The sequence below is a fragment of the Tenrec ecaudatus genome, chromosome 2 (assembly GCF_050624435.1).
Source record: "Tenrec ecaudatus isolate mTenEca1 chromosome 2, mTenEca1.hap1, whole genome shotgun sequence".
Classification (NCBI taxonomy): domain Eukaryota; kingdom Metazoa; phylum Chordata; class Mammalia; order Afrosoricida; family Tenrecidae; genus Tenrec; species Tenrec ecaudatus.
The window spans coordinates 171802540-171821993 of record NC_134531.1 but is presented as its reverse complement, the minus strand read 5'-3'; the positions used below and the strand labels follow the sequence as shown (position 1 = coordinate 171821993).

General features: G+C 49.8%; 2 protein-coding genes across 2 annotated transcripts; both read right to left on the bottom strand.

The window, feature by feature from the left end:
- Positions 1-536: 536 nt before the first annotated feature.
- FABP6 (fatty acid binding protein 6) lies at positions 537-5421 on the bottom strand. Its single transcript, XM_075543181.1, has 4 exons — positions 5346-5421; positions 3217-3392; positions 1697-1786; positions 537-590 (listed from the first exon to the last, which is right to left on the bottom strand). Exons 1-4 carry the CDS (start codon positions 5410-5412, stop codon positions 537-539), a joined length of 387 nt encoding a protein of 128 aa, XP_075399296.1. The 5' UTR covers positions 5413-5421.
- Positions 5422-18224: 12803 nt separating this feature from the next.
- Positions 18225-18920, bottom strand: LOC142441096 (ferritin light chain-like). Its single transcript, XM_075543180.1, has one exon. The coding sequence runs from the start codon at positions 18880-18882 to the stop codon at positions 18355-18357; it is 528 nt and encodes a 175-aa protein (XP_075399295.1). The 5' UTR covers positions 18883-18920; the 3' UTR covers positions 18225-18354.
- Positions 18921-19454: the final 534 nt, after the last annotated feature.

Here is a 19454-nt window from a genome sequence, read left to right as displayed (position 1 = left end):
TAAGCTGGGTCTTTCATAAAATCCCACAACCCATTGATAGCAGATCCACAGCCAAGCTACCACCTTCCCCGGCTCAGCCCGGGGCATCCATCTGAGCACCTGTGCCCAGCCTGGAGCCCAGAAATCCATGCCCCTCCTGTCCTCACCGTAAGTCCCAACCTGCCTGCTCAGTGAGCCATCTGAGTGTCAGCATGTTACCCCTCCCCGGTGGCTTGTCTCTCTAGAGGAGCCTTCACTCAAGAACTGGAGCTGAGTGACCACAGGCCCAGCAAGCAGTAGGTGGCAGAGTGGGGTAGTGAGTGCCCATCCACTTCTCGAGGGCTTTCTCAGTCCATGAGCCTGCCTCCCTCTACCATCACCCGGATGCCACAGGGCACTCAGGCCCAACGTGTAGCCAAGTGACCATCATTCCCAACCACCAGAAACTGCCCCAGACACAGACACCGCAAATGAAGAGACGACGGAGAGCAGAGTGTCAGTTCTCGTGTCGGCTTTATTAGTGGCTTCTAGGCCCCCGCAGGCCTCGACCTCACAGATCAGGCCAGCCTCTTGCTCACACGCTCATAGGTCACGCCTCCGATGGTGGAGATCTGAAAGACGCAGGCAGAAGAGAGGGAGTCAGAACCCAGGACTCAGACAGGGACCCAAGTAGCCATGGAAGACAAGCCCCAGGCCAGCTCTGAGAAGCTTGTCAGTTGTGCTACTTCCCCTTGCCTCTCTCCCAGTTTGTTCCCTGAGTCACTCTGTGGACTCCACGCAGTTGTGGGAGGTGTTGGGGTCTCAGTCACCTAACCTCCTATGTGCCCACTTAGGCTCACCCGTGCAGGAGCGTCTCTGGAATTACCCCTTCGATCCTCCCAGCAACCCTAGGAAAGGATCCTCAGTGTGCCGATTAGAAAACTGGCATTTAGTCAGGTCACCTTCCCAAGATCTAGAGGCCAAGTTCACCCACTGCACGGGACAGTGTGGTGGGAGGATATGGGCCACGCCCTCAGGGTGCAGAGGGTGGAGGGGAGGGGCCAGCAAGGAGATGCTCTCATTAAGGGTCACTGGGTGCCATGCCCTGGGCTGGCACCATAGGGACAGGCTCTCGCTGGATGTGCCCACATCATCAGCTGGGTCTGATACCCAGGGCAGGAAAACAGTTCCCACAGGAAGGAGCATGGTGGGGGGGCGGGGGGAGGTTGGGCTGAAGGGTGTCATAAACCGAGAAATTTGGGGGACCCCTCTGTCTGACATTTGGACTGAAGACTATGTAGATTTGGGAAAGCAAATAGGAGGACAGGAAATTCCTAACAAAGGCAACTGTATAGGCCAAGAAGGGGGTGGGCAGGGACGAGCGGGTGGCTGGGACGCTCGCAGAGGATGTCCGCAGGGAAGGGGCAAGCACACCCTGGTTTCCCAGACTCCTCACGTGAAGGCTGGTCTACGGGAGAGGAGCCCAGGGCCCTCACGCTCAGGCTGGGCATGCCAGGCTATTTTCACTGGTTAGAGGATGCAGGTGCCTAGAAGAGCCATGGGAAGTGACGCGTGATTTACATGTGGGAGGCGTGGATGCAGGAGGTGGGAGGACCTGGCCTGGGGAAGGAGAGGAGAGCTTGCCAAGGGGCACCCAGGGTGTCCTGGGGTGCAGTCTGAGGGGAGCGGTGGAGGACACCGGTGGCTCCAACCATCCAGGAGCCAGCAGGACACTTACCTCCACCAGCTTGCCTCCCACAATCTCTGAGGTCTGGTGATAGTTGGGGAAGTCCACGACTACCTTCTCGCCCTCCATCTGCACAGTGGCCTGGAAGGGAAGGACGCCACGGAGTCACGTGACCAGAGGACAAGCTACGCCGTCCCATCATTACATAACCCCATCGGTACACTGGGAGTAGGTCTCGCATGACCATTAGAGTACGAGCCGTGGTCTTATTTTGCCATCACTTCCTGTGCCTGCAAAACCCGGGCACTGAGGAAAGGGAGCACAGAATGGGTGCATCCAAATTGCAGTGTTGTCCAAAAAAAGAGTAACTATATTGTGGTTGCCACGTGATCCACAAGGTTACCAACTTAAAACCACAAGTCACCCTTCAGGGAAAGATGGGCTTTCTGCTCCGGGAAACAGTTACAGTCTCAGAAACGCACAGGGGCTGTTCGACCCTGTCCTATAGGGTCGCTTCGAGCCAGCATCAACTCGATGGCAGAAGGAGTTGAGGCAGAAGAACAAGGATCTCTGGTAGCGCTGTGAGTTCACTGTTGGACTACTAACCACAAGTCGGTGGTTCCAACTCACCAAATGTGCTGCCAGGGGAAGATGAGACTGTCGCTTCCGTAAAGACTTATGGAAGCATCCCAGAAACTGTATGGTGCTGTGAGGCAGAATTGACTCAACAGCAGTGGGTTGGGTTTGGTGGCCAGAAAGACAAACAGATTCGCCCCACTGCCACTGGGTGGGTTCCGATGCATGTTGACCCTACAGGACAGAAAGTGTTCTCCGGGGATTCTGAGACTGTAACTTCGTGGGAATATGCAGTTTCACTTTTCTCCTGCGGAGCGGCTGATGGATTTGAACTGCTGATCTCGTCGTTAGCAGCCCAGCGAGTAACCCACTGTGCCAGCAGGGTGCCTTGAAAAGGCTCTCACGTTTGGTGGAGGATCTGGGCAAATAAAGGTTCCCCACACTGAGATAGAGGGATGCAATCCCCACAACAAGGGGCTCACACACACCGAGCGTCATGGAGGTGGCCCAGAACCTTCCCACTGCGAGTCAGAGTGGACAACAGTTGACAGCAGTAACAACCACCACCCCGCCGTCTCAACCTCAGGTGATTAGCTGTGTACAGCGTGTGCCTCAGGCATATTAAGTGCTCGGTAAATGTTAGCTATTATTTGATAATAAGAAAACAAACAAACAACCTCATTGCCATTGAGTCAATTCCAACTCTTAATCACCCAATTGGACAGAGTAGCTCGGCTCCTGTGGGTTTCAAAGACCAAATCTTTTGTAGAAAGCCTGCCTTGCTGACCTCCTGACCTTTCAGTTTGCAGAACACCAGCAGGGCTGTTAGTGAGTGGAGCCAGGGGGCTGAATCCCAAGTAACTGGCGTGCTTGGTGATGGGCGCTAGACTAGATGGGTGACCTCGGGTTGGTGGGCAGGGAGGCCACATAAGAGATGGGGAGATTAACCCGAGGCCCAGGAACCGGGAGGTGGGGGTTGGCCTGTGGCCTCTCACCTTGAACTTCTTGCCTCCCATGGTCACCATGTCACACTCCTTGCCTATGGTGAACTTGTTGGTCATGGAGTGGCCCCCGGGGTAGTGCTGGGACCAGGTGAAGTCCTGCCCATCCTGCTGCACCTCTGTGACGATCTTGAAGTTTCGGCCCTTTTCTATCGCATCACTGGGGAGCCCTGGACAGGAGGACAAGCAGAATGTCACGTAAGAGCTGCTTACAAGGCTGTGCTTGGAGTAAGCTTTCCTCCCCAGCTGCAAGCTGACCTGGAGCTACAAGCGCAAGCTCTCCCAGCCTCAGTCCTCCCATTCATTGACAGTGTGGTGCGTATTAAAGGCCATCTCACAGGGGTGGCAAGGATGGCGTTAAAGGTGACGGTGACTTGTACACCCTCAGTATCACTGAGTTGGTACCCAGTCATGGCACGCCCGCTGTGCTGTGTGCCTAACGACTAACTGAAATGTTGGTGGTTCAAACCCACCCAACAGCTCTGCAGAAGAAAGGCCTGCCAATCAGCTTCCGTGAACACCCAAGCAAACCCCGTGGAGCTCAGTTTGACTCTGTAACACCTGTGATTGCCATCAGCTGGCATCAACACGGCAGCCACAGTTTGGTTGGGGTTCTTCGGATATAATATAATATGTGAATAAAGCCAACATATAACAAGCACTTGCCAAGCCCACCAAGTTCTAGAATGAAGGGACTTTCGAGACTGTGTCTTCTAATGCTTTTACTTTGTAGATAAGGAAACAGGCCCAGAGGCGGACAGGGCTTCTTTAGTTTCTGAGCAGATTCACAGAAGCACCAGCAATTCCGTTGAGTTTCCCAACACCAGACTCTTGTGACCAATGCTAAGTCCCTGTGCTCCTAGGAATGGCTGCTGGTAATGGCCTCGAAAGAGCCCTCACCTCCCACAGCCCCAGCTCTCTGGCCCTGCATGACTGAGTTAGCAAGCAAGACATGACCTCCAAAGTCGGAGGTCTCCTGGGGCTGTCATGATGACCTCAATCGTGAGGACCTTGGACTTGGTAAACTGAGATTCCTGCCAGATTGTCGAGCTGCTGCCTCACTGGTCCCTCACCTCCACTGGTGGGAGCTGAGCGGGTATAGAAGGGAGGAGACCTTTGATCCCCCTCCTTGCCACCCCCTCCACTCTGCATTCAGCACAACTAACGGCCTGTGCGGTGCATGGCTGAGTCAATGAACGGCTTGTCAAAGCTGGAGTCTACGGTACTCTCAGCCTGCCCTGCCCAGCCAGACAGGGTGTGATGACACCGGTAGTCATAGAGTCTTGGGTGCTAATGTGACATCGGTCACTGACTTTGTAGGTGACCTCAGGCAAGTATTCATGAGTAACACGGGATTAAAAAATTTTGAAAACCCAGTCTTTTGTCAATGAGTCGATTCCAACTCACAACGATTCTGTAAAACACAGTGGAGCCACCTCACAGGGTTTCTAGGCTGCAGTCTTTACAGACTCAGACTGTCACAGCGTCCTCCTGGGAAGCTGCTGGTGAGATTGAACCTGCTGCTGGATAGTCAGATCACCTCCAAGCTTGCTTTATTCTAAATAACCTGGAGATCAACACTCTGTCCACACCTCTTAGTAGACACGGCAGGTACTTCGCTAGGCTTATTTGCTAAAGATGAATTCCCACATGTGAGATTCCTAGAACAAAAGATTTATGCATTTAAACATTTTCTATCTATTACTCCACTACTCTTCAGAAGGGGTAGAGCGTTCACACTCGCAGGTTAGTCGTTGAACACTTAACCACTGCTGCCCGGGCTCCTTCACACTCAGCTAGCCCTTGCTTATAGCAGGCACTCAGCTCATGTCGGGATGAATTAGCGAATCAAGCCTCAGTTTCTCCACCTACTAACTGTGTGACTTCAGATGAGAGCTCGACGTCTCAGGGCCTCAAGTTTCCCATCAGTAAATTTTGAAGGCCGTAAGGACACATTCCTGTTGTCCCCAGAGCCTGGCATGGAGCAGTAAGTGTGGGTGACATGGTGAACTCATGCCTGAGGAATGAAGGCCTGCCCCGCTCTCGCCGAGACCCCCGCCCTCCTGCCCCAGAGCTGGCTGGGCTGAGGCGGCCCTGGGGAAGGCGTCCAGGAGTCCACTCACCGAGGCGCTTCATGAACTCGTCATAATTCCTCTCACTCTCGATCTCGTACTTGCCGTTGAAGGCCATGCTGCTGGAGAGGGAAGCTGGAGAAGACAGCGCCCAGGGGATGTCTGACCCCAGCCCTGCCGCTGCCCCGCTTATAAACGTTCCCTGCTGCTAAGGCTCAGCCCCTGGATCACCCCACTTCGCCCTCCCGCCCCTGAAGAGGAAGCACCCCGCTTTATGACATGGGCAGGGCCTGGAGATGGCAGGACCTGGAGGTCGTTCACCAGGGGAGGTGCTGGCTGGCAGCCCACTGCCAACTCCAGCCAGGGACTGTGCATGGTTTGCAGGGCTGGCCTCTCTTCATTCTGTCCTCTGGCCACGCTCCCATCACCCATCCTTTACGCCCTCCCCAACCACAGCCCAAGGAGCACCTGCTGTGTGCATGCGGTGGGCATGATGAAGGAGACAGAACCCTCCCCCAAAGACCTCCTAGCCTCAGCAGAGAAAAGCCGTGTACCTGCAGAGGCAGACCTATGACCTGGAAGGAGAGGGAGGCTGTCTGGCTGCGGGGTCTGGGGCATCTTTGGGAAGGAGCTGGCATTAAAAGTCCAATAGGGAGGACCTGTTGGATTTGCAGATATGGAAAAGCAGGAAGACTGGGGAAGCAGAGAACGTGGAGAGCTGGCGTACAGGAATGAGGGAAGGGGGGTGGGGGGCTGTGATGCAGACAGGAATGTGTCATGGTGCGAGCACTGGCCTGGTCTGGAGAGCCAGACTAGAGAAGCCGCAAGCCATGCACTTGAAGGAACAGGAGCTGGGTGCAGAGAAGCACCTAGTGCCACGCACTAGATTAGGAGCGTTCAGAAATTCCCTTTAAGGAGTCTCTAGGCCCAGGTTACTGTCATGGTACAGAGGGATGTTGCTGTTCGGTGCCATCGATTTGCTTCTAACCCGCAGTGACCCTGTGCACAATCGGACAAAACTCTTCCTGCTCCGGCGCCATCTCATTGAAGGAGCTTCCTTGTTTGCGCCACAGCTCCGCTTTACCGACCCTGAAGCCCTTCTCCAGACACCGGTCTCTGCTGACAACATGTGCACGTGTGCAGAGGTATGTCCTATCCTGTTTCATAATTTACAGAACTGCTGCGGGATCTTTAGCTCGTCTCGAAGCTTGCTTTATTCTAAATAACCTTGGGATAAACACTTTGTCCACACCTCTTACTAGATTAGTCAGGTATCTCACTAGACTTATTTGTTAAAGATGAATTCCCACGTGTGATATTCATAGAACAAAGGTTTTACATATTTAACATTTTCTATTAGTCTACAAATATTCAAAAAGGTTATACTGCATTCACACCCCACCTCTACCATATAAGACCTTCCTCTTGCTGATAATGATGATGAAATAATAATGGCAACTAATAACTAATATGTATTGAGTGCTTGCGGCCCGTGGACAGCCTCCCTGCTCAGTGTTTCCCATGGACTATTTCACTTCAGCCTCAAAAATACCCCATGGCGGATCTGGAAACACAGGGAATCTAGGACAGATGAGCCCCTCAGGGCCAACAGTGAGAGTGGCGACACCAGGGGAAGAGGGTGTAGAAAGGGAGAACCGATCTCGGGGATCTACAGATAACCTCCTCTCTGGGGGATGGGCAAAAGGAAAGTGGATAAAGGAAGATGCCGGGCAGTGTAAGATAAGATAAAATAATAATTTATACATTATTAAGGGTTCATGAGGGAGGGGAGATCGGGGAGGGAGGAGGAGGGAAAGAAGGAAAATTAGCTGATTCCAGGAACCCAAGTGGAAGGTGAATTTTGAGAACGATGAGGGCAACGAATGTATAAGTGTGCTTTACTCAATTGATATATGTATGGATTGTAATAAGAGTTGTATGAGCCCTAATAAAAAGGTTTATTAAAAAATACCCCATGGCATGAATGTCAGTAGTGTTTCCATTTTCAGAAAAAGAAACTGTGGTTCAGAGAAGTTGACTGACTTGCCCAACATCACAAATTCATCACTACTACCAAACAACCCTCAAATTTTGTAAGGCTGTTCCCCCAGCTCCTCCCCCGGCCGTCTCCACAGCACAGTAACAGTCTACCTTCTTCACGGCTTGCTCGTGTCTGTGTTCCATGGTTTCTTTTCATTGCAGTTGTGCCACATCAGCACGTGACGGTCCCAGAACTTTACTCCATCGCCTGGTTCAAATCTCCGCTGCTATAAAGAGGCGGCTCTTCCCCACTTACATTATGGGTGCCTCTTAAGCTACAGGCGCTCATTTCTGGTACTGCATCAGGATTCTGTGGGGAGTATATTAAAAGATCCTGGAAGCATCACAAGAAGATGGAAGGAATATACAGAGTCACTGTATCAAAGAGAACTGGTTGAACCATTCCTGAAGGCAGCCTGCGGTCAAGGATCAATGGTCTTGAAGAAGTCCAAGTTGTACTGAGACGTTGTTAAAAAGACTAAACCCCATGCCATCGAGTTAATTTCAACTAACAGTGACTCCATGCAGCGTTTCCAAGTCTATTCACCTTCCCCGGATCAAAGTAGCCTCATCTTTCTATCAAGGAGTGGCTGGTGGATTTGAACCACTGACACTGTGGTTAGGAATCCAACACTTACCTGACAGCACCACAAGAGCTCTTTTGGTGAAAAAGAAGGGTCTAAGAATTCAGAGAATGCCAATGGAAACATTTCAACAAGCTGATGAGCACTGGAAACTCACTCGTCTATGCCAAGAAATTAGGAGGACAGTCGTCACCTGACCAACCAACTGGGAAAGCTCCATAGGGTGCACCCATTTCAAAGACAGGTGACCAACGGAATGTGGAAACTGTCAACATTATTAATATCACATGCAAATAAATTTTGCTGAAGATCATTCAACAATGAGTGTGGCAGCACATTGACAGGGGCTTCTAGAAATTCCAAGGCCGATTCAGAAGAGGATATGGGAAAAGGCTATCATTGCTGAACTTCAGATGGATCTTGTCTGAAAGCAGAGACTATCAGAAAGAGCCTTACTTTGTTTTATTGACTATGCAAAGCCTTTCAACCGCCTGGAGCATCACAACTGTGAATGCGTGTTGGGAAGCGTGGGAGCTCCAGAGCGCTTCATTGTGCTCCTGTGAAAACCTGCACCTAGACCCCCAAAAGGAGTTGTTCAAACAACAAAGGCGTAAAATCAGGAAAGATATGCATCCAGATTGGATCCTTTCACCAGACTTATTCAGTCTCTATGCAGAGCAAATGCTTCTAGAAGCTGGACTACCCGGAGAAGAATTGGAGGAAGGCTCGTGAACAGCCTGTAATACACAGAATAGCAGGATGATGCCGAAGGAACGCTAGCGGAGAGGACTTGAAGCACTTGGTGATAAATATCAGAGATGGCAGCCTTCGCATGGGTTAGCATAGCATACAGAAAAGAAAAATCCTCACAACTGCACTAATTAGCAACAGCATGACAAAGGGTGGGGAAGACAATGTAGTGGTCAAGGATTTCATTTTATTTGACTCCACAGTCAATGCCCATGGAGTCGGCGTCAAGGAATAAAATGACATTGAGTCGATGTTAATGGTGGTGGAATAATTTGGAAAAGGATATCAATAGTGGTTGAACAACATGAAGAGTATAATCAATGGCACTGGATTTTACATGTAGAAGTTGTTGAATTGGAGAATGTTTTGTTGTGTATATTTTCATCACAATTTAAAAAAATAATAATTACATGGATAATGGGCACAAGGAAGAAGAAAATGTTCTTGGATTGATTGTGGTGATAATTGTACAACATTTCTTTATATGATTGAATTGTATGACGTGTATGAAGTGCCAATAAAACTTAAACAATAAAGAAATCAAATTATGTATTTTGCAGTAAATCAGCTGCAAAACTTTATTTTTTCAGCTTTATTTCTCAAAACTCCAATTATAGCAAAGATATTACAGCCATAATCACCATGTAAATTCAATAGCACATCGTTTTTCTACTCCACCATTGGTTTGTAAACATGCCCCATGTCTCTATCAAGCTGTCCTGTTTATTGTTAGAAACAGCTTCGTAATAGTTCATCAATGGGGATGTTAGCCATATCTATTTACTGTTGAAATTTTACACGCATCCTAACTTCTCCATTAAGTATAAAAGCTACCACAAGTTCTTTGTGTGTGAGAGATATACAAACCACACACACACACACACACACACACACACAGCCCTCAAGTCAATTTCTACTCTCTAATCCCTATTGGACAATGCAAAACTGCCCCTCTGTGTTTCCAAGACTGTCAATCTTTGTAAGAGCAGAAAGCTCATCGTTCTCCCAAGGAGTAGCTGTTAAGTTCAAACTACTGACCTTGAAGTTAGCATCCCAATGTATAACCTACGATACCACTAGGGTTCCGTGAGTGTGTGTGTGTGTGTGTGTGTGTGTTAAAATTCCTGTACAAATGTGTCAGAGTGAGGGGAACTGATTACAAGGATCCACATGTGACCTCTTCCCTGGGAGAGGGACAGCAGAGAAGGGGGGGAGGGGAGACTCCGGATGGGGCAAGATATGACAAAATAACGATGTATAAATTACCAAGGGCACATTGGGGAGGGGGAGAGGGGAGGGAGGGGGGAAAAAAAGAGGACCTGATGCAAAGGGCTTAAGTGGAGAGCAAATGCTTTGAGAATGATTGGGGCAGGGAATGTATGGATGTGCTTTATACAATTGATGTATGTATATGTATGGATTGTGATAAGAGTTGTATGAGTCCCTAATAAAATGTAAAAAAAGAAAAGAGGAGAAAAAAAAAGAAAATGATTAGGGCAAAGAATGTACAGATGTGCTTTATACAATTGATGTATGTATATGTATGGACTGTGATAAGAGTTGTATGAGCCCCTAATAAATTGTTTTAAAAAAACAGAAAAAAAATGTGTCAGAGTGAGATCACAAAACTAAGGAGCCTGGGATATTCCTATTGCTCTGAACATTGTTTTGCCAAGTTGGGACTGAATTGGTTTACACACTTACTTGGATCTCTTAGAATTTTAACTTTTAGAAAGTTGTTACTTGTGCTAGTCCAGGTAGACTAGAGAAACCAATCCATAGAAATGCATATGTGGAATGAAGGGGGAAGTGCAGAGTGGAGACCCAAAGCCCATTTGTCGGCCACTGGAGATCCCCTCACAGAGGGGTTTAGAGGAGGAGGTGAGTTAGTCAGGGTGTGATGTAGCACTGATGAAGAATACAGCTTTCCTCCAGTTCCTAAATGCTTCCTTCCCCCTCCCACCCCCCACTACCATGATCCGAATTCTACCTTGCAAGTCTAGATAGAGCAGACAGAGGTTGTACACTGGTGCAGATAGGAGTTAGAGGCACAGGGAATCCAGGGTGGATGACACCTCCAGGACCAGGTCTGTGAGGGGCGATACTGGGAGAGTAGAGGGAGAGTGGGCTGGAAAGAGGGAACCGATTACAAGGATCTACATGTGACCTCCTCCCTGGAGGACGAACAACAGAAAAGGGGGTGAAGGGAGATTCCGGATAGGGCAAGATATGACAAAATAATAATTTATAAATTATCAAGGTCTCATGAGGGAGTGGAGAGTGGGGAGGGAGGGGAAAAAAGAGGACTTGATGCAAAGGGCTTAAGTGGAGAGCAAACGCTTTGAAAATGATTAGGGCAGAGAATGTACAGATGTGCTTTAAACAATTGATGTATGTATATGTATGGACTGTGATAAGAGTTGTATGAGCCCCTAATAAATTGTTTTAAAAAAACAGAAAAAAAATGTGTCAGAGTGAGATCACAAAACTAAGGAGCCTGGGATATTCCTATTGCTCTGAACATTGTTTTGCCAAGTTGGGACTGAATTGGTTTACACACTTACTTGGATCTCTTAGAATTTTAACTTTTAGAAAGTTGTTACTTGTGCTAGTCCAGGTAGACTAGAGAAACCAATCCATAGAAACGCATATGTGGAATGAAGGGGGAAGTGCAGAGTGGAGACCCAAAGCCCATTTGTCGGCCACTGGAGATCCCCTCACAGAGGGGTTTAGAGGAGGAGGTGAGTTAGTCAGGGTGTGATGTAGCACTGATGAAGAATACAGCTTTCCTCCAGTTCCTAAATGCTTCCTTCCCCCTCCCACCCCCCACTACCATGATCCGAATTCTACCTTGCAAGTCTAGATAGAGCAGACAGAGGTTGTACACTGGTGCAGATAGGAGTTAGAGGCACAGGGAATCCAGGGTGGATGACACCTCCAGGACCAGGTCTGTGAGGGGCGATACTGGGAGAGTAGAGGGAGAGTGGGCTGGAAAGAGGGAACCGATTACAAGGATCTACATGTGACCTCCTCCCTGGAGGACGAACAACAGAAAAGGGGGTGAAGGGAGATTCCGGATAGGGCAAGATATGACAAAATAATAATTTATAAATTATCAAGGTCTCATGAGGGAGTGGAGAGTGGGGAGGGAGGGGAAAAAAGAGGACTTGATGCAAAGGGCTTAAGTGGAGAGCAAACGCTTTGAAAATGATTAGGGCAGAGAATGTACAGATGTGCTTTAAACAATTGATGTATGTATATGTATGGATTGTGATAAGAGTTGTATGAGTCCCTAATAAAATGTTAAAAAAAGAAATGCATATGTGTATAAGAAAGAGTTACATATATAAAGAGTAATTGTCCATTAAGAAAGGATCTCAACCCAGTCCAGTCGAAGCCCATAAGTCCAATATTAGCCCATATATCCAATACCAATCTATAAAGTCCTCTTCAGACTCACAAAACACATGCAATGACGATGAATGCAGGAGGATCACAGGCCAGTGGGTAGAAAGTCTTCTGGATCCAGTGGTGGTGTAAGCATCTCAGTGCTGGCAGGGTCTCTGTGTGGCTTCTCAAGTTCCCAGGACTACATCAGGGTAGGTCCATATCACTTCTCAGGGATGTCTCCCAGGCAGTCAGCCTTGCCAGTAGAGTGTCTCCAAGTGAGAGAGAGAGAGAGTGTGTGTCTCCCACTGCCAACGAGGAAAATACCAGATTGCCCGGAATTCTCAGGAGAAGGCCATGCCCACACAGAGGACTCACTGACTATGATCCGACTGACAGGCCAGACTCCACCCCTTCACTCTTAGTCCTCAAATTGACAAACGATTCTATAACTACCGCATTCCTTTCCCAGACACCCTGCCTACAGCATCATACATTGTGCCACTTGGAGAAAATGGTTCTTATTAACAACATCTATAGGAGGAAGTTATCAGCCGTGTCATCCGACGTGGATCAATAATCAATGCCCATGGAAGCAGCAGCCAAGACATCAGACAACGCACTGCACCAGAGGAAGACACTATGCAATCAAATGGTGCTGGCAAAGAATACTGAATACAATATGGATTTCCAGAAGAAAGAACAGATCAACCTTTCAAAAACATATACAACTAGAATGCTCCTTACAAGTGAGGCTTGGGCTCACTTCTTTTGGACATGTCACCGGGAAAGAATGTCAAGTTCGGTAAAGTGGAGGGTCAAGGAAACCCTCACTGGAGTAGAAGGACACATAGCCACAATGAGGATGACCGGGGGCACGACCAGCGAAGAGCTGGACTGCTAACTAGAAGGTTGCAGATTTGGCTCACCTAGTGGTTCTCGGGAGGGGACAGTCCCAGAGAAGGACATCATGCTTGGTAGAGGGCCATCGAAGAAGAGGAAAGCCCTCGAAGAGATGGGCGATACAGTGGCGGCAACGATGGGCTCAGACATAAGAACAAATGGGGAGGACCCAGGACCAGGCAGTGTTTTGTTCTGTTGTACATAGAGGCACTATGAATGGAAACCAATTCATCAGCACTCCTAGCAACATCAGAGGCTCTGCTGAAGAAAGACCTGGTGATCTCTGAAGACAGCCTGCTTCCATAAAGATGCCAGCCCAGAAACCCTATGGGGCAGGTCCATTAAGTCACGTGGGGTCACCACAAGCTGAAAACGGCCTTGAGAGCTCCTAACAACAAGGAGGGAAGCCATAGCTATGACAACAGCCACAGTCAGGGATCCTGCCGTCCACCAGTCCCGAAGCTGGTGCAGGAGCGGGCCATGTTTTGTTCTGTTACATAAAAGCTCACCACGAGTCAGAGCCAACTTGATGACAACTGGCCCATTTCTTTCTTTCCTCGTCATAAAAACAAGAGATATTTGGTGTAGACCATTTGGAAGGGGAAAAACATACAGATATATAAAAATCACCCGCCACCCATGGAGAGCTCTTATTTTTCTATTGCAAACGTAAAGCATTCGTTGTTTAAAAAGACAGAAGGTGAGCATCCTGCACCTACCCCTTCTTGTCTTTCAGAGCCAACTGCTGTTCAACTCAGTCCAAAACCTTCTAGCAGGTTCCCAAGCACATGACACATGAGCACAAACATGTTGATGATGATCCTTTTTTTTTTTTGTTTTCCCTGTTTTTTGTGTGACAAGAAACATAGCTCTGAGATACTGTTTTGTGCCCTGCTTTCCCGCCACCCCCCACCTTAGTGATTGATCATGAACATTAAGAGATCTTATTTCTTCGTGGAAATTAAAGCAATATCTAATTCGTTCGTCCAGGCATAGATGCCAATGGAGCATTTGCTATCTCCCTGTAGATTTTGAAGGAAAAGAATTTAACAGCAGTTCCTGGACTGCGAGTGAGTCAGATATAAAATACCAGCCAGCCTGGGCGAGGCTTCGAGGGGAGACAGTCTCCTGGAGTCCTCAGGCCCCTAGAGCAGGCGCCCTCAAACTACGGCCCACGGGCCACATGCAGCCCACCGAGGACATTTATCCAGCCCGCCGGGTGTTTTTGCCCCATTTGCTTTTTACTTCAAAATAAGATATGTGCAGTGTGCATAGGAATTTGTTCATAGTTTGTTTTTTTTTTTTTAACTATAGTCCGGCCCTCCAATGGTCTCAGGGGCAGTGAACTGGCCCCCTGTTTAAAGCGTTTGAGGACCCCTGCCCTAGGGCTAGAGAATGTGCAAATTCTGTAGAACCTCGCCACCCTGCCTGCAAAGAAGCTCCCCTTTCAATGTCTTTCCAAATTCAAACCGTCCTTCTCACTCCGCCTTGTCCAAGGACATGCTCTGGTCACTCCACACTAAGAGAGTGTCCCTGCAGCAGCCTCTCTAGGGTCTGAGCATCTGTCTAAATGACCTCAGGGGAATCTGGGTCAATTGTAGTCGCCCCGCCCCTTCACGTGGCACCTCTGCGCCTTTAGGCACACCACCTTCTTGCACTTGACTGCATGCAGCTCATGGCTGCCTCCTGACGCTCCGTAAGATCATCAATGACTGAGCTTTCAAAGGGGATTGCCAGGCCTTCCTTTCACGGAGCACCAACCAAGCGTGTTCACTGTATGCATCATGTAAGGACGCCTACTGTGTACCAGCCCCTGGAAATACCAAGGATCTGTCCTCAACTTTTGTGGGAGACCAAGTCCAGTAGTAAGCAAGCAATCACACTCCGGTGTGGTACAGGCAATAAAGGCTCTATTCTAAGGGTGTCACTAACCTGACCAGCCTCCTACAGCTCAGGGAAGGCTGTTGTGAGAGGAACTGGCTCTTAGCAGAAGTCTTTATCGACTCACTATTAAATGGGGGTAAAGAGTAACCTGCCTCTCAGTGTGTGTGACTGTGATAAGGAAACGAGAATATGTACCAGACAGGGAGAAAAATGGGGCTTTCTACTCCCGCAAGGAGGTTTGGTGTTTTGGTTATGTGCCAAGCAGTCCAGCATTATTCATAATAGACAATAAAGTAGAAACCACCTAGATGTGTGTCAACAGATGAATGGGTTCACTAAATGTGGAGGCGCACAATGGAATATGACAGCCTCAGCAGGAAGCCCTGCCAGAGGCTACCTTGAGGATGAACCTTGAAAGCGCAATGCCCTGTGAAATAAATCCAAAGAAGGTGTGTGGCCCCACTCGGATGAAATCTCTGGAGAAGGCAAGTGCTCCTAGGCCAATGTGAGTGAGGGGCACCAGAGGCCAGTGGGAGGGACGGGGAAACAGGATTCGGCGCCCGTTGAAGGTGATGGAGTAACTTAGGAACAGGTAGAGTGACAGGTTAACAGCATGATGAGCCTAGGCCATGCCGCTGGAGAACAGATGTGAAGCTTGCTGGAATGTGAAATGCCTTCTCTAGATTTACCGCAACTTGGAAAATGAGCTGATGCAATTGAAGTTCTTAGCGCAGACTGTGTCACTGATGCTCAATGAATGACATCCACTCTCCGCTCTCTCCGTGGCAGCAGAGCCAGGCTGCCTGTCTACTGCTTTGGGTGATTCTTTGTCTACTTCAGCCTGAATTTAACTATTCACGAGCAGCGTCACAAGAAGACGGCCACCTCCTCCCGGATAGAGGCGGCTGCATTGGTACCTGGTGGCCACGGACAGACTGTAATAGGTCTTCATCAGGCTCCGCTGGGAGGGCAGAGGCCAGGCCCCAGGATTTCTGAGGTGCTTGGTCTGCAGTAGCACCCCCAATCGGTGTCCTGACAAGCTTCCCCATGACTGTGGATGACAGTCTCATCGAGAAAGTCCAAACAAAGCTGGCAGGGGGGACCAGAAGACCTTGGCAGGCCCCTCTCAACTCCCTCTCCCATGGTGTCCTTCTGCCCCTGCCTGAGTGGTTTCCTTCAAGGAAGCTGTTCATTCAGGCCCATGTCTGTGGCTGGATAGGAGGGGTGGGGCAGGGGGCAGGGCAACCTTGACACCACGATTCCTGGCTCAGGTGGCTTCCTTCCCCCTCCTCTGGAGGCTGGAGGGTCCGGTCTACATCTGCCTCTGACCCCACCCTTCCTCCTTCACGCTTCACCTCAGGGTTCACCTGCTTGTTCAGATAGGCGCTGAACACCTTCCAGGAGGGGTAAATGAACTCAAACTGCCTCTCTAGTGCAGTAAGGCTTCATGGGGCCTTTGAACCGATGGAATAATTATGTCCCAATGGAGATAAAGAAGGATTCCCAAGGCTACTCCATCTGGTCCACCCAACTTTCCATACTGAACTCTGGCTCCCACCCCAAATCAGTCACCATAACACTGGGAGTAACATCCTGGCAAGAGGGTAGGGATACAGGTCCTTGACCCCATGGTGTGAGGGAACATCCTCTGACCTTGCACTGAGTCAGTGGATCCATCAGACTTATCGATTTCTTGATCAAGCCTCCTTCCTTTGTTTTAACTCAATTCAAAATCTGAAACGCTAATCAGAATTGATCTTAGGGGGGAAAAAGAATTGATCCTAGATTAGCAAGCCAGATGGGCCCTCTGCGGGCAGTCGATCCCCTCAGGATGCTCCGAGCTCTGTACTCGGCAAGGGTGCCGCGACTTCATCTCATGTGCGCTAGACATGTTATCAGGAGAGACCAGTCCCTGGGAGAAAGAAATCAGACTTGGTAAAGTAGAGGGCAGCCAAAAAAGAGGATGGCCCTCGAAAAGATGGGTTGACGGTGGCTGCTACCAAGGGCTCCTCCACCAGGAGAGCAGCCGTGGGGGAGCCTCAGCGCTGGGGCTGTTGGACACAGGGTGGCCATGAGCTGGAACCCACTCCAAGTGCCCAAGGACAGCACCCCAGGCCTCTCTCCTGCATGCATGTCCAAGTGCCTGCTTCACAGCCCCACGTCCTGCCTTTTACCAGCTCAGACTTACAGGTGCAAAGCTCCACCCTCAACAAAGTCTTCTCCCAGGGACTTTTCCACTACCGCCTCCAGGCATGGGGAGGATTAGAAGCAGCATCTGTTGAGTACCAGCAGTGTGTAAGGCTGCACCAAAGGCTTTGCTTTTACTGAGCCTGGCAGGCCAGTCCTGGCATTCCCCCCATTGTGTAGATGAGGACAGAAGGCTCGGAAATGGCATTCTCAGTTGGAAAGTGGAGCAAGGCCTGCCTTCCCAGACAGTCAACTCTAGGTCCTGCCGTTATGCCCTAATTCAGTGCAGCAGTTTGAGCTATCAGAGTCCGCTGATGCTCAACAGTCATCAGGGAGTGGTCCAATTCAACGCAGGCAATAAACTCCCAAGTGAAGTGCTATTACCACGACTGACAGAAAAGGGAGTCTACGCTCAGAACGATGAGATGGCTGGCCCAGTCATACAGCCGATGACTGTATGGATGAAGCATGGGTCTGACATGAAGGGATGATTCCTACTGCCATCGAGCCTGCTGCCTCTGATGAAACACAGAACTCTGCCAATGTGGACTTGATAATAATAATAAATCCATGCGCTCGAGACACTGAGCGCCAGCCTTTGTGTTAGGGCAGCGGTTCTCAACCTGTGGGTCACGACCCCTTTGGGGATCGAACAACTCTTTCACAGGGGTTCCCTAAGACCATCGGAAAACACGTATTTCTAATGGCCTTAGGAACCGAGACACCACTCCTCCATCATCTCCAGGTGGGTCCACCCACATGCAGATACACCCACATATGAGTGCCTGGCGTGTACTACACCATGCTTCAAGACAAAATTTCACTTATTTGTAATTATGAATAAATATTTCACAATATAGAATTACATATTGTTTTGTGATTAACCATATGCTTTAATTATGTTCAATTTGTAACAATGAAAATACATCCTGCATATCAGACATTTACCTGACAATTCATAACAGTAGCAAAATCACAGTTATGAAGTAGCAAGGAAAATAATTTTATGGTTGGGGGTCACCACCACATGAGAAAGGGTCGCAGCATTAGGAAGGTGGGGAACCACTGTGTTAGGGAGTAACAATGTAGAGCAGAAGGGACATCCATTCTCACTCTGTTAAATGGGGCTTCTAACTGCCGCTATCTCCTTTCTCTCCATTTTTTTTTTTTTTGCTGCAAAAGGAAGCTGTATTGTTTCCATTTGGTCCCCAGCTGGGGGGAGGGGCTCCAGGGCTGTGGCGCTGCGGACCGGTTCAGGCAGAGGGGCTAAGGCCGGCCGTGGGGAGACAGAGGGCCCCGGGCAGGTGGCTTGGCGCCGCAGGCTCCTAGTCTTCTTTGAGAGTGAGCCTCTCGAAGAGATACTCGCCCAGGCCGGCCTGGGGGCTGGCCACCCTGCGGAGGTTGGTCAGGTGGTCGCCCATCTTCTTGAGGAGTTTCACCCCCTTGTCCAGGAAGTGGTTCTCCAGAAAGTCACAGAGATGAGGGTCGGTGTGAGTGGACCCCACGGCATGCAGGTGCAGAAGAGCCTGGTTGAGTTTTTTCTCCAGGGCCAGGGCAGCTTCCATGGCGTCCAGGGTTCGACCCCACTCATCTTGAGACGGCTTCTGCACATCCTGGAAGAGCGCGCGGCCGCCGCGCTGGTTCTGCAGCTTCAAGAGACGCTCGGCCCCCTCGCGCTGCTCCTTCGCCAGCTCGCGGAAGAAGTGCCCCGCGCCTTCCAAGGCCACATCGTCGCTGTCGAAAAAGAAGCCCAGAGAGAGGTAGGTGTAAGAGGCCTGCAGGTGCAGGTTGACCAGACGGTTGACGCCGGCCTCCGCGTCGGCGGAATAATTCTGACGGATCTGAGAGCTCATGATGCGTCGGTTTGAAGGTCACCGCACGCCAAATAAAAGTGTCCACTGGTCCCAAGAGGAGGGGCTGGCCGAGAAGCTGGTCCCCAAGTTACTTCCGGAAAGAAACCTGCTGCGTGGCGGAGGGTTGGCGACAGGGAGTCCCCGGACCTGATCTGTTCAAACACTGTTGAAGCAAGACACAGATCCTCGGGACCTCGGGGCGAGCTTAGCCCTTTCTCTCCATTTTTAACTTGGCTTCTTTCCTTGTGCTCGCGATGAACGTGTTACTTCCTCGGCAGGGTCCTCGATGTCCTTTGGCCCAATTGATGTCCCAGGGTCTGGCCGTGCACACTGAGAGCGTTTTTCTTCCCACTTACCTCCGATAGGACTGCAAACAGTGTGAAAGCACCTGGGGAGCCTCCACCACGGCCAATTCATGACGCTCCCCAGCAGAGCTTCAGGACATCACTTGGCCTTCCTCTCCTTGCTGCTGGATCCCATTCCCATCCCCTACAGCGGCTCCTCATCAAATCTCCTCTACCCTTCCCACTAGCCAGCACCCACCCCAGCCCAGCCCTCATTCTTAATGGCCA